Genomic DNA, 12,948 nt, shown 5'->3' on the forward strand with positions numbered 1-12,948 from the left:
GTGCAGGGAACGTAGCCTTTGTCTCTCGGTCAGGGTGACTCTTGTGCTCTCCACTGTCTGCTCCTAGGTGAGTGTGATACTCTCTTCCCGTATTGAAATTAGCGTGCAGAACCATACGACAGGTATCATTGTTTTGATTTTGGCTGAAGCAAAGAGCTCCTTCTGGATTTGCGTTGAGGCCAGAATTAGTGGATTTATTAAATAGCTGAATTTTTGAACGTCAGCCTGTGCCAAGCATTGTGCTAGGCTTTGGAAACACTCAGGGGACAAGCAGTGTAGTTTTTGTATGTGTGTGCGGCAGTGTGCAGGGTTTGGTCTGCTCTGGCGTTCCTTCATACTGCCATATGCCTAAGTAAATTATTTTGAAAGATGACCTTTACATTTCCTCTTTCCTCGAGATGACATGGTTCCAGATGGTATGTGATTTACTGAACAAGGACAATATGTCTGTTTTTTTACATGTAGAATTCTTGGTCGTGTGTAGTGTTTTTTCATTGTATATTTTTAATGCTCCCTCGTACATTCTCCAAAGCTGCTGTTTCAGAGTTCATTTTCTTCTAGCTCCCAGTCTTTTGGCCACCCCTCACATTTCTCCTTATTCCCTCAGTTACTTCATGGAGAGGATAGAAGCAAAAACATAAACTGTACTGTTTAAACTTCGGTGTCGTTTTTATTTTGCATCTAGAAATTAATTAGTATCACTGTTTTCTTTTTCTTAATTCCTATCTGAGGAAAAAAATTCAAAAAGTTTATTTCTAGCTTAATTTTTTGAGTAGATTATATATTCTCATTTCTCACAAGCTAGAAAACATAAAAATGTTAAAAAGGATAAATGATCTACAAATATAACTAAAACTAATTTCATTATTACCTCTCCTTTTCCAACCTTATTTCTCCTGGGTGGCTGTGATACTATGTAGTGTGCCATCAAGGCTAGAAATCTCTAAGCCATTTTAGATACCTTTGTATTTTTTACCTCCCCTCCCATGTATAGGAGTCAGTAATTCTAGACCATTCAAGAAGCATTTATTATATAATTTATTTTGGATATGTATCAAATTTTGAATCAAAATTGTTGTTTTACAGACTATGTATATAGGTCAGAATAGAAAAACAAAAATACAGCACACTTATTCTTTTACATAAGAAGATGAGACTGGGGCTTCCTAGGTGGCTCAGTGGTTGAGAATCCACCTGCCAGTGCAGGGGACATGGGTTTGATCCCTGCCCCAGGAAGATCCCACATGCCGCAGAGCAACTAAGCCCGTGTGCCACAACTATTGAGCCTGCGCCTTAGAGCCCATGAGCCACAGCTATTGAGCCCATGTACTGCAACTGCTGAAGCCCATGTGCCTAGAGCCCGTGCTCTGCAACAAGAGAAGCCACGACAATGAGGAGCCTGCGCACCATGACGAAGAGTAGCCCCCACTCACCACAACTAAAAAGAAAGCCCGTGCACAGCAAAAAAGACCCAACACAGCCAATAAAATATATAAATAAGTTTATAGAATGCTTTTTGAAAAAAAAAAAAAAGATGAGATTAATATTAGGTCCAGCGCATACCAATTTTCAAATGCCCCATTGTATAAATTACTACTGCTGCACAACTACCCCAAAATTTGGCTGCTTGAAAATTATTTAATATGTTCATGGATTAAATGGGTCAGGAATTTGGACAGAGCATAGTAGGAATGGTTTGTCTGTTGCCTGATGTCAGTGATTGAACTGGGAAGACACAAAGTCAGAGTGTTGACAGATGGGGGGTTGGTGACCTGGAGGATTTAAGTATCTGGCATCTAGCCTAGGAAAACTCAAGGACTAGGATTGCTGACTGGAACATCTCTAAGTGGCCTTTCTGTTTAGATTTTCTCACCTAGGTATCCTAGCCTTAGAGTAGTAGGACTTCTTAATGGCAGCTCAGGGCTCCAGAGGTAAGTGTTTGCGCAAACAAGGTGGAATTGCATTGCTTTTCCTGACCTAGCTTCTGAAATCATGTAGCATTGCTTTAGCTGTACTCTCTTAGTTATGAGATAGTCAGAAACTCACCCAGATTCAAGGGGAGGAAGCATAGGCTCACCCTATATCTTGATGGTAGGAGTGTCAAAATCACTTTATAAAAGAACATGTGGAATGGAAGATAGTTGTGGCCATCTTTGGAAAATATAGCCTGTCATCCCTGTCCATGTATGAAATGTTGCTGTAACAGACACCCTACCTTAAGGTATTGCCCAGCTATTGGAATCCTTTGCTGACTCCTCCCTCTTACCCTAATCTCTGACTCCAATCTCTGAGGAGCCTTTTGATCAGAGGACTATGAGCTTGCTCCTAGTTATCATTATAGTTATTAATGAGAATTATATGGACTTTCTGGGGACGATAGAACAATTACAAATTCATATGATTTGCACTGAACCTTTCTCATGAGGCCCTTTTGTGTATTGGGAGAATACCTATGTGACATAGACCCATGTATATGTACATATATACCTACGTATATTATTTCATTACAATCCAGGTAATGTAATGACTGAAGTTTTAAAGAAGTGGGGTAAAGTGATTTTTTTTTAATTAAGTAAAGAGTAAATGTGTTTCGGCAACTTTACGTCATAGGAGTAAGACATGAACTAGTAGTATTTATTGTACGTGAGAATGCTTTTTTTTTTTTTTTTGCAGATATGCAATATGATGAGGATGATGATGAAATCACCCCAGATTTGTGGCAAGAGGCATGCTGGATTGTAATTAGGTAACTTTTTAGACCAAACTGAATAAGTTTTAAAAGGCACTGTAAACTATACAGGGATTTCCTTCCTCTGTGCTTGAAAATTAGATATTCTGTTGAATATGCTGCATGAGAGCTGGTTTGTCATTTTATTTATTTAAATATGTAACATTAACTTTTAAAATTTTTATTTACAGAAAAGTTACACAAAGAATTCATGTAAACACTTCACCAAGATTCCCTGAATGTTAACCTTATGCTCTGTTTTCTTTGCCTTATTCTTTCTCTATCTACATATTTTTTTTCCTGAAATATTTGAGTCAGTTGCTTACCTAGGAATACTCTTTTACATAATCATAATCTAAATTATTATTATTTTTTAAGAACTTTGAGATATGATTGACATACAATAAACTGCATATATTTTAAGTTATTAAAATAAGGAAATTAGTACAATAATCTTATTTAATCTAGAGACCTTACCCAGATTTTGCTGGTGTCCCACTAATGTTCATAGCAAAATAAAAATTTTCTGATCCTGGATCCAACATGAGATCATATGTTACATTTAGTTTTCATGACTTATTCTTTTGTCTCCTATGATCTAGAACAGTTCCTCAATCTTCCTCTTTTTTTTTTTTTTTTTTTTTTTGGTTCCCAAACCCACCATCTCTCCATCCCATGGCCTCACTTTTTTTTTTTTTTTTGACCTTGACATATTTGAAGAATACAGGCCAATTACTTTTTGGAATGCCCCTCAGTTTGGATTTGTCTGTTATTTCCTCTTTAGATTCAGATGATTACTTTTGGCAACAATGATGTTCTGCTGTAAGTGCATTGTATCAGGAGGCACATGATGCCTATTTGTTAAGTTACTGGGCTGTTAATTTCGTTCCTTGGTTTTTCCCTTGTTTTAAATGGTTAAAGTTGTAACAGGTTGTATTTCAACCAATATTCCCATCCATTTGTAAGAGTAATTAAACTGATATAAAACTCAGTATGAAGTGTTACATATTATAGGTAAGAAAAGTAACTTTTAGGTAATAAAGTAACATCCTGCTATATTAGGATATAAAACACTACAAGTCTCCTCTCTCACCAAACTAACAGTTGCTTTGTATATAGTAACATTAAGATGCCTCTTTGTGCCCTACCATCTCCAAGATGCACATCCTCTTAGTTGACACTCTCTTTTCAAAGAACACAAGCTTCTGACATTCCACCAATTGTATTTGGAGAAAACTGAACCTTTGATGAACATTGTTTTGTTAAAAATATATTGAGTTTTTGGCATGTAAGTATGTGTTTATTTTTCCTATTAAACATGGGTTATAAACACTGTATTGAGACATTTTTATTTTCTATGATTTTGAGTGTTAAACACTAAGAGACATTTTACTAGGAAACAATAACCAGCTAGATGTTTGGAGTATGCCTGTATTTTGTGATTGCCAGGGAGAAAGAATATTTTGATCTTAGCCAAAAAAGATTTCTTTTCAACTTAATGTGGCAGATTTTTCAAGGATTAAATATGCTATTTGACAAGTCCTTGCATTTAACATTTCTTACAGAATAAAATGCTGTTTGAGTTTTACATTTTAATTGATTACAGGTGCTTTAGCTGTTGTGAGATGACATTTTGTTTTTTCACTATTTATTATCAAGTGATCTTTCCCAACCATTGTGAATGTGCTGTTACTTAATATCATAGTGACTTCAGTATGATGACTTCTTGAACAACAGTCATGGTAATAGATACCATAAATAAGAACTATCAAATAGTTTAGGTATTTAAAGGATGGCATTCTAATGAAATACTATTTTTTTAATTAATTTTTTTAGCTCTTTATTGGACTATAATTGCTTTACACTATTTTTTTTTTTTTTTTTTTACAATATACTGCATATATTTAGAGTGTACTATTTGGTATCCCAATCTCCCAATTCATTCCCCCCCAACCCTCCCTGCTTTCCCCACTTGCTGTCCATATGTTTGTTCTCTGCATCTGTGTCTCTATTTCTGCCTTGCAAACCAGTTGATTTGTACCATTTTTCTATAGTCCACATATATGTGTTAATATACGATATTTGTTTCTCTCTAACTCACTTCACTCTGTATGACAGTCTCTAGGTCCATCCATGTCTCTACAAATGTCCCAGTTTCATTGCTTCTTACAGCTGAGTAATATTTGATTGTATATATGTACCACGTCTTTTTTATCCATTCATCTGTTGATGGACATTTAGGTTGCTTCCATGTCCTGGCTATTGTAAATAGTGCTGCAGATGAACATTGGAGTGCATGTGTGTTTTTGAATTATGGTGTCCTCTGGGTATATGCCCAGCAGTGGGATTGCTGGGTCATATGGTAGTTCTATTTTTAGTTTTGCAAGGAACCTCCATATTGTTCTCCATAGTGGCTGTATCAATTTACATTCCCACCAGCAATGCAAGAGCGTTCCCTTTTCTCCACACCCTCTCCAGCATTTACCGTTTGTAAATTTTCTGATGATGCCCGTTCTAACTGGTGTGAGCTGATACCTCATTGTCATTTTGATTTGCATTTCTCTAATAATTAGTGATGTTGAGCAGCTTTTCATGTGTCTCTTGGCCATCCGTGTGTCTTCTTTGGCGAAATGCCTATTTAGGTCTTCTGCCCATTTTTTGATTGGGTTGTTTGTTTTTTTGATATTGAGCTGGATGAACTGTTTATATATTTTGGAGGTTAATTCTTTGTTGATTCGTTTGCAAATATTTTCTCCCATTCCGAGGGTTGTCTTTATGTCTTGCTTATAGTTTCCTTTGCTGTGCAGAAGCTTTGAAGTTTCATTAGGTCCCACTTATTTGTTTTTGTTTTTATTTCCATTACTCTAGGGGGTGGATCAAAAAAGATCTTGCTGTTATTTACGTCAAAGAGTGTTCTTCCTATGTTTTCCTCTAGGAGTTTTATAGTATCTGGCTTTACATTTAGGTCTTTAATCCATTTTGAGTTTATTTTTGTGTATGGTGTTAAAGAGTGTTCTAATTTCATTCTTTTACATGTAGCTGACCAGTTTTCCCAGCACCACTTATTGAAGAGGCTGCCTTTTCTCCAATATATGTCCTTGCCTCCTTTGTCATAGATTAGGCGACTGTAGTTTATCTCTGGGCTTTCTATCCTGTTCCATTGATCTATATTTCTGTTTTTGTGCCAGTACCATACTGCCTTGGTCACTGTAGCCTTGTATAGCCTGAAGTCAGGAAGCCTGATTCGAGCAACTCCATCTTTCCTTCTCAAGATTGTTTTGGCTCTTCGGGGTCTTTTGCATTTCCATACAAATCGTAAAATTTCTTGTTCTAGTTCTGTGAAAAATGCCGTTGGTAATTTGATGGGGATTGCATTGAATCTGTAAATTGCTTTGGGTAGTATAGTCATTTTCACAATGTTGATTCTTCCAATCCAAGAACGTGGTATGTCCCTCCATCTGTTTATGTCTTCTTTGATTGCTTTCATTAGTCTCTTATAGTTTTCTGAGTACAGGTCTTTTACCTCCTTGGTTAGGTTTATTCCTAGATATTTTATTCTTTTTGTTGCAATGGTGAATGGGATTGTTTCCTTAATTTCTCTTTCTGATCTTTCATTGTTAGTGTATAGAAATGCAAGAGATGTGTGTGTTAATTTTGTATCCTGCAACTTTACCAAATTCATTGATTAGCTCAAGTAGTTTTCTGGTGGCATCTTTAGGATTTTCTATGTATAGTATCATGTCATCTGCGAACAGGGACAGTTTGACTTCTTCTTTTCCAATTTGTATTCCTTTGATTTCTTTTTCTTCTCTGATTGCTGTGGCCAGGACTTCCAAAACTATATTGAATAGTAGCAGTGAGAGTGGACATCCTTGTCTTGTTCCTGATCTTAGAAGGAATGCTTTCAGTTTTTCAGCATTGAGAATGATGTTTGCTGTGGGTTTTTCGTATATGGCCTTTATTATGTTGAGGTAGGTTTCCTCTGTGCCCACCTTCTGGAGAGTTTTTATCATAAATGGGTGTTGAATTTTGTCGAAAGCTTTTTCTGCATCTGTTGAGATGATCATGTGGTTTTTATCCTTCAGTTTGTTAATATGGTGTATCACACCGATTGATTTGCATATATTGAAGAATCCTTGCATCCCTGGGATAAACCCCACTTGATCATGGTGTATGATCCTTTTAATGTGTTGTTGGATTCTTTTGGCTAGTATTTTGTTGAGGATTTTTGCATCTAAATTCTTCAGTGATATTAGTCTGTAGTTTTCTTTTTTTTGTAGTATCTTTGTCTGGTTTTGGTATCAGGGTGATGGTGGCCTCATAAAATGAGTTTGGGAGTGTTCCTTCCCCTGCAATTATTTGGAAGAGTTTGAGAAGGATGGGTGTTAGCTTTTCTCTAAATGTTTGATAGAATTCACCTGTGAAGCCATCTGGTCCTGGACTTTTGTTTGTTGGGAGATTTTTTTTTTTTTTTTTATAATTTTATTTATTTATTTATTATTTTTTTGGGGGTACACCAAGTTCAATCATCTGTTTTGTTGGGAGATTTTTAATCACCGTTTCAATTTCATGACTTGTGATTGGTCTGTTCATATTTTCTATGTCTTCCTGATTCAGTCTTGGAAGGTTATACCTTTCTAAGAATCTATCCATTACATCCAGATTGTCCATTTTATTGGCATATAGTTGCTCGTAGTAGTCTCTTATGGTGCTTTTTATTTCTGTGGTGTCTGTTGTAACTTCTCCTGTTTCCTTTCTAATTTTATTGATTTGAGTCCTCTCCCTCTTTTTCTTGATGAGTCTTGCTAGAGGTTTATTGATTTTATTTATCTTGTTAAAGAACCATGTTTTAGTTTTATTGATTTTTGCTATTGTTTTCTTTGTTTTTATTTCATTTATTTCTGCTCTGATCTTTATGATTTCTCTCCGTCTACTAACTTTGGGTTTTGTTTACTCTTCTTTCTCTAGTTTCTTTAGGTATAAGGTTAGATTGTTTATTTGGGATGTTTCTTGTTTCTTGAGGTAGGATTGTATTGTTCTAAACTTCCCTCTTAGAACTGCCTTTGCTGCATCCCATAGATTTTGGATCATTGTGTTTTCATTGTCATTTGTCTCTGGGTATTTTTTGATTTCCTCTTTGATTTCTTCAGTGATCTCTTGGTTATTTAGTAGTGTATTGCTTAGCCTCCATGTGTTTGTGTTTCTTACAGTTTTTTTTCCTGTAATTGATTTCTAATCTCATAGCGTTATGGTCAGAAAAGATGCTTGATACGATTTCAATTTTCTTGAATTTACCAAGGCTTGATTTATGACCCAAAACGTGATCTATCCTGGAGAATGGTCCATGTGCACTTGAGAAGAAGGCGTAATCTGCTGTTTTTGGATGTAATGTCCTATAGATATCTGTTAAGTCAAGCTGATTTATTGTGTCATTTAAAGCTTGTGTTTCCTGATTAATTTTCTGTGTGGATGATCTGTCCATTGGTATAAGTGGGGTGTTAAAGTCCCCCACTATGATTGTGTTACTGTCGATTTCCTCTTTCATAGTTGTTAGCATTTGCCTTGTGTATTGAGGTGCTCCTGTATTGGGTGCATATGTATTTATAATTGCTATCTCCTCTTCTTGGATGGATCCCTTGATCTTTATGTAGTGTCCTTTCTTGTCTCTTGTAACATTTTTTATTTTAAAGTCTATTTTATCTGATATGACTGTTGCTACTCCAGCTTTCTTTTGATTTCCATTTGCATGGGGAATCTTTTTCCATCCCCTCACTTTCAGTCTGTATGTGTCCCTAGGTCTGAAGTGGGTCTCTTGGAGACAGCATATATATGGGTCTTGTTTTTGTATCCATTCAGCTAGTCTGTGTCTTTTGGTTGGTGCATTTAGTCCATTTACATTCAAGGTAATTATCGATATGTATGTTCCTATTACCATTTTGTTAATTGTTTTGTTGTTTTTGTAGGTCCTTTTCTTCTCTTATGTTTCCCCCTTAGAAAAGTTCCTTTAGTATTTGTTGTAAGGCTGGTTTGGTGGTGCTGAATTCTCTCAGCTGTTGCTTGTCTGTAAAGCTTTTGATTTCTCCATCGAATCTGAATGAGATCCTTGTTGGGTAGAGTATTCTTGGCTGTAGGTTCTTCCCTTTCATCACTTGAAATATATCGTGCCACTCCCTTCTGGCTTGCAGAGTTTCTGCTGAGAAATCAGCTGTTACCCTTATGGGAGTTCCCTTGTATATTATTTGTCATTTTTCCCTTGTTGCTTTTAATAACTTTTCTCTGTCTTTAATTTTTGTCCATTTGACTACTATATGTCTTGGCATGTTTCTCCTTGGGTTTATCTTGCCTGGGACTCTCTGCACTTCCTGAACTTGGGTAGCTATTTCCTTTCCCATGTTAGGGAAGTTTTTGACTATAATTTCTTCCAATATTTTCTCAGGTCCTTTCTCTCTCTCTTCTCCTTCTGGGACCCCTATAATGTGAATGTTGGCACATTTAACATTGTCCCAGAGGTCTCTTAGGCTGTCTTCAGTTCTTTTCATTCTTTTTTCTTCATTCTTTTCCGCATCAGTGATTATCACCATTCTGTCTTCCAGGTCACTTATTCGCCCTTCTGCCTCAGCTAATCTGCTATTGGTTCCTTCTAGTGTATTTTTCATTTCAGTTATTGTGTTGCATATCTCTGTTTGTTTGTTCTTTAATTCTTCTAGATCTTTGGTACCAAACTTTTTTTGCAACTTTTCGATCTTTGCATCCAGTCTTTTTTCAAAGTCCTGGATCATCTTCACTATCATTATTCAGAATTCTTTTTCTGGAAGGGTGCCTATCTCCACTTCATTTAGTTGTTTTTCTGGTGTTTTATCTTGTCCCTTCATCTGGTACAAAGTCTTTTGCCTTTTCATTTTCTCTATCTTTCTGTGGCTGTGGTTTTCAGTTCCACAAGATGAGATACTGCTGATATTGCTTGATTGTGCTGTTTGCCCTCTTGTGAAGGAAGCTATGTAGGAGGCTCATGGGTGCGTCCTGATGGGAGGGACTGATGGTGGGTAGGGCTGGGTGGGTGGAGCTCAGTAAAACTTTAATCTGATTTGGTGGGCAGAGCTCAGTGACACTTCAATCTGCTTGTCTGCCAGTGGGTGAGGCTGTCTTCCCGCCTTGTTTGATGTTTATCCTGAGGCTACCCAGCACTGGAGCTTACTGGCTCTTTGGTGGGGCTAATGGTGGACTCCTGGAGAGCTCACGCCAGTGTGCACTTCCCAGAACCCCTGCTGCCAGTGTCCCTATCTCCTTGGTGAGCCGCAGCTGCCCCCCACCTCTGCAGGCAACCCTCCAACACCAGCAGGTAGGTCTGGTTCAGTCTCCTATGGGGTCACTGCTCCTTCCGCCTGGGTCCTGGTGAGCACACTTTTTTGTGTGCCCTCCAAGAGTGGAGTCTCCGTTTCCTCCAGTTCTGTGGAGGTCCTGCAATCAAATTCCGCTGGCTTTCAAAGTCTGATTCTCTGGGGATTCCTCCTCCTGTTGCTGGAACCCCCAGGCTAGGAAGCCTGATGTGGTGCTCAGAACCCTCACTTTAGTGGGTGGACTTCTGCAGTATAACTGTTCTCCAGCTTGTGAGTCACCCACCCAGCGTTAATGGGATTTGATTTTAATGCGATTGCGCCTCTCCTACCGTCTCATTGCAGCTTCTCCTTTGTCTCTGGATGTTGGGTGTTTGTTTTTTTTTTTGGTGAATTTCAGTGTCTTTCTGTTGTTGATTGTTCTGCAGTTAGTTGTAATTCCGGTGCTCTTGAGGGAGTGAGCGCACGTCCTCCTGCTCTGCCATCTTGATTCCTCATCCGGCAGTGTGATATTCTGGGGTTGAAGAGTCACACCATAGGTGATTCATCCCCAGGGAAACAGCCAAGCTGTAGTTGCCTTATTATTCAACCCTGTCTCCAGTCGAGTCCATACATGCAGACCTGCTCAGCACAGCCAGCTTTGTGCAGCTGACCCACGGGTAGCCCAGGGGTTGATGGCTCAGGCCTGGCCTTGGATTTCGCCTGCACGTGGCGGCCCTGCGTTCTGCATCTGAGCTTGGTTACCTCTTGAAATACTATTTTGAAGATTTTGGGGAAAGTAACTATGGTTCAGCTTCCTGGGAGGATAAAACTTGTCTGTAGTTTTTTAAAGATTTTTTGTTGTAAATTGTCCATAAAAACCTTTTGTTTACTTTACATTTAGGGCCTTCATGGGCTTCATATGTACCAATGACTGACCCAAATGGTTGCGAGAAATTTCTTTTTTGTTAGCTCACAGTCTCTACTAAAGGAAATTGCCTTCACCATTCTTGAGGCTGTACTTTACACAGGGATGATTGTGTACTGTGTTCTCTGCCACAAAGAACTTCTAGTATTGGTAACCGCTGTTGATTGAATCAGGGTGGGACCTTAACCCAAAACCAGCCAATCTAGAGGCTGACCAGTGACTTGTGAGGTGATCCGATGATGCCAAAATGGGAGGCTGATGATTAGTTGGACTACGCAGGTTGTCTCAGAAAATTGATGTGAGGGTGGGGGAGGTGGTTACTAGGCATAGGGGGCTAGGAACTAAGTCCAACTATGCAGCTTTTCTTGTGTGTTGGTGAGGGAAGAGATTCCTTTTGCAAACAGTATGTCTACTCTTTTCGAGTCTCTGTCCTTCTTTAGGGCTTCACTGTTTGATTTCTGTGTCTACACTGATAGCTTTGATGTCTCACCCTTGCTCCATTTTTTAATGATTAATTTTTTGCTGAGTATTTTCACTTGAATGACTTAGTCTCATTTTACCTTTAACATATTCAAAATAGAATTTTAACCTAAAATTGAAGTTGTGAAAAAAAAAGTAAAATACAATTGAACTTCTTACCCATGCTGTATTTTAGTCATTGATATCATTATCTTCCCTCGTATTCAAGTTAAGATTTTTATCTTCTTTTGCATGCTTTTTTTTGTTATATAAGTTTCAGGTGTACAGCATTATAGTTCAACATCTGAATACAGAACAGAGGGATCACTGCCACAGTCTAGTTACCATGCATCACCATACATTGGACGCCCTTCACCCATTTCACCCACACACTAACCCCCTCCTCTCTGGTAACCACTAATCTGTTCTCTTTGTTTGTGAGGTTTTGTTTTCTTTTGTTTGTCGGTTGGTTTTGGTTTGTTTTTTTGTTTTTTTTTAAGATGCCACATATGAATGAAATCATGCGGCATTTGTTTTTCTCTGACTTATTGCATAAGTCAGACCATAGTATTCTCATGGTCCATCCATATTGTTGTTTATTTTTCTCTTTGACTATGCATTTTTATTGGTTTCAAGAAATGTTTCAAAGAGGTTGGATGAAATTTATAAAGGGCATTTATAAATTAGGGCTTCCTTATAGTTTTTATGTTGTGCTACAATAATTTTACCCACAAATATGTCTCATTTCCCCAAACTTCACAATAAGTTCTGCAAAGGAAGTGTTCCTAGTCTCACCCCTTATGTGGATCCCTCATAGTATTTTATATGGTGATAGATGCAGAGTGATTGGTGTTTAATGATTAGTATTTGTTGAATTTAATGATAATGAAAATGGGGAAATATGCTAGAAAACATCACTGAGTTGTAACTGATTATGAACTCATATATTTTCCCAGTTCCTATTTTGACGAGAAAGGCTTGGTGAGACAACAGCTGGATTCTTTTGATGAGTTTATTCAGATGTCTGTTCAAAGAATTGTGGAAGATGCCCCACCTATAGACCTACAAGCCGAAGCTCAGCATGCTAGTGGAGAAGTTGAAGAACCGGTAAGGTGGATATTTTAATAAAGTAACATAAATAAGGGTATTGATTTGAAATTTTGTTCCTTCTCTCATCTGGCTTAAAGGTTTAAAAAAACTCATCTGGCTTAAAGGTTAAAAAAAAAGTTAGTAGGTGTTTTTAGGAGTGTACTTATAACAATTATTTTTCAGTCAGCTCCTGATTTATTATTGCTAATGGAGAGATACATTTTTGCAAGTAATGCAAAACCCTAATTGTTATTCAGATAGTAGGTATGGATAGCCAGGAAGAGGAAACTCAGAGATATGAGAAGCAAGCCAGAAATAGTCATGTTGCCTCAGAAAATCACACTTTTTTCTTTCACAGTGTAAGGAATCAAAAGAAAAAGTAGACGAAGGACTTTTTCCCTTGATTATTTATTGCACGAAATACATTATTA

The 12,948-nt window shown here is 37.6% G+C and overlaps 1 protein-coding gene across 2 annotated transcripts in view; it reads left to right on the forward strand.

Annotated features, from left to right (window-relative positions):
• The window catches only part of LOC130848278 (DNA-directed RNA polymerase II subunit RPB2), a 53,883-nt gene that overhangs the window by 318 nt on the left and 40,617 nt on the right, over positions 1 to 12,948 (forward strand). For both annotated transcript variants that reach the window (XM_057726556.1, XM_057726557.1), the window contains exons 2-3: positions 2,674 to 2,746; positions 12,385 to 12,535. In XM_057726556.1, coding sequence (XP_057582539.1) covers positions 2,674 to 2,746; positions 12,385 to 12,535 — 224 coding nt within the window. The remainder of the gene's footprint in view (positions 1 to 2,673; positions 2,747 to 12,384; positions 12,536 to 12,948) is intronic.

The sequence above is a fragment of the Hippopotamus amphibius genome, chromosome 3, assembly GCF_030028045.1.
Source record: "Hippopotamus amphibius kiboko isolate mHipAmp2 chromosome 3, mHipAmp2.hap2, whole genome shotgun sequence".
Classification (NCBI taxonomy): domain Eukaryota; kingdom Metazoa; phylum Chordata; class Mammalia; order Artiodactyla; family Hippopotamidae; genus Hippopotamus; species Hippopotamus amphibius.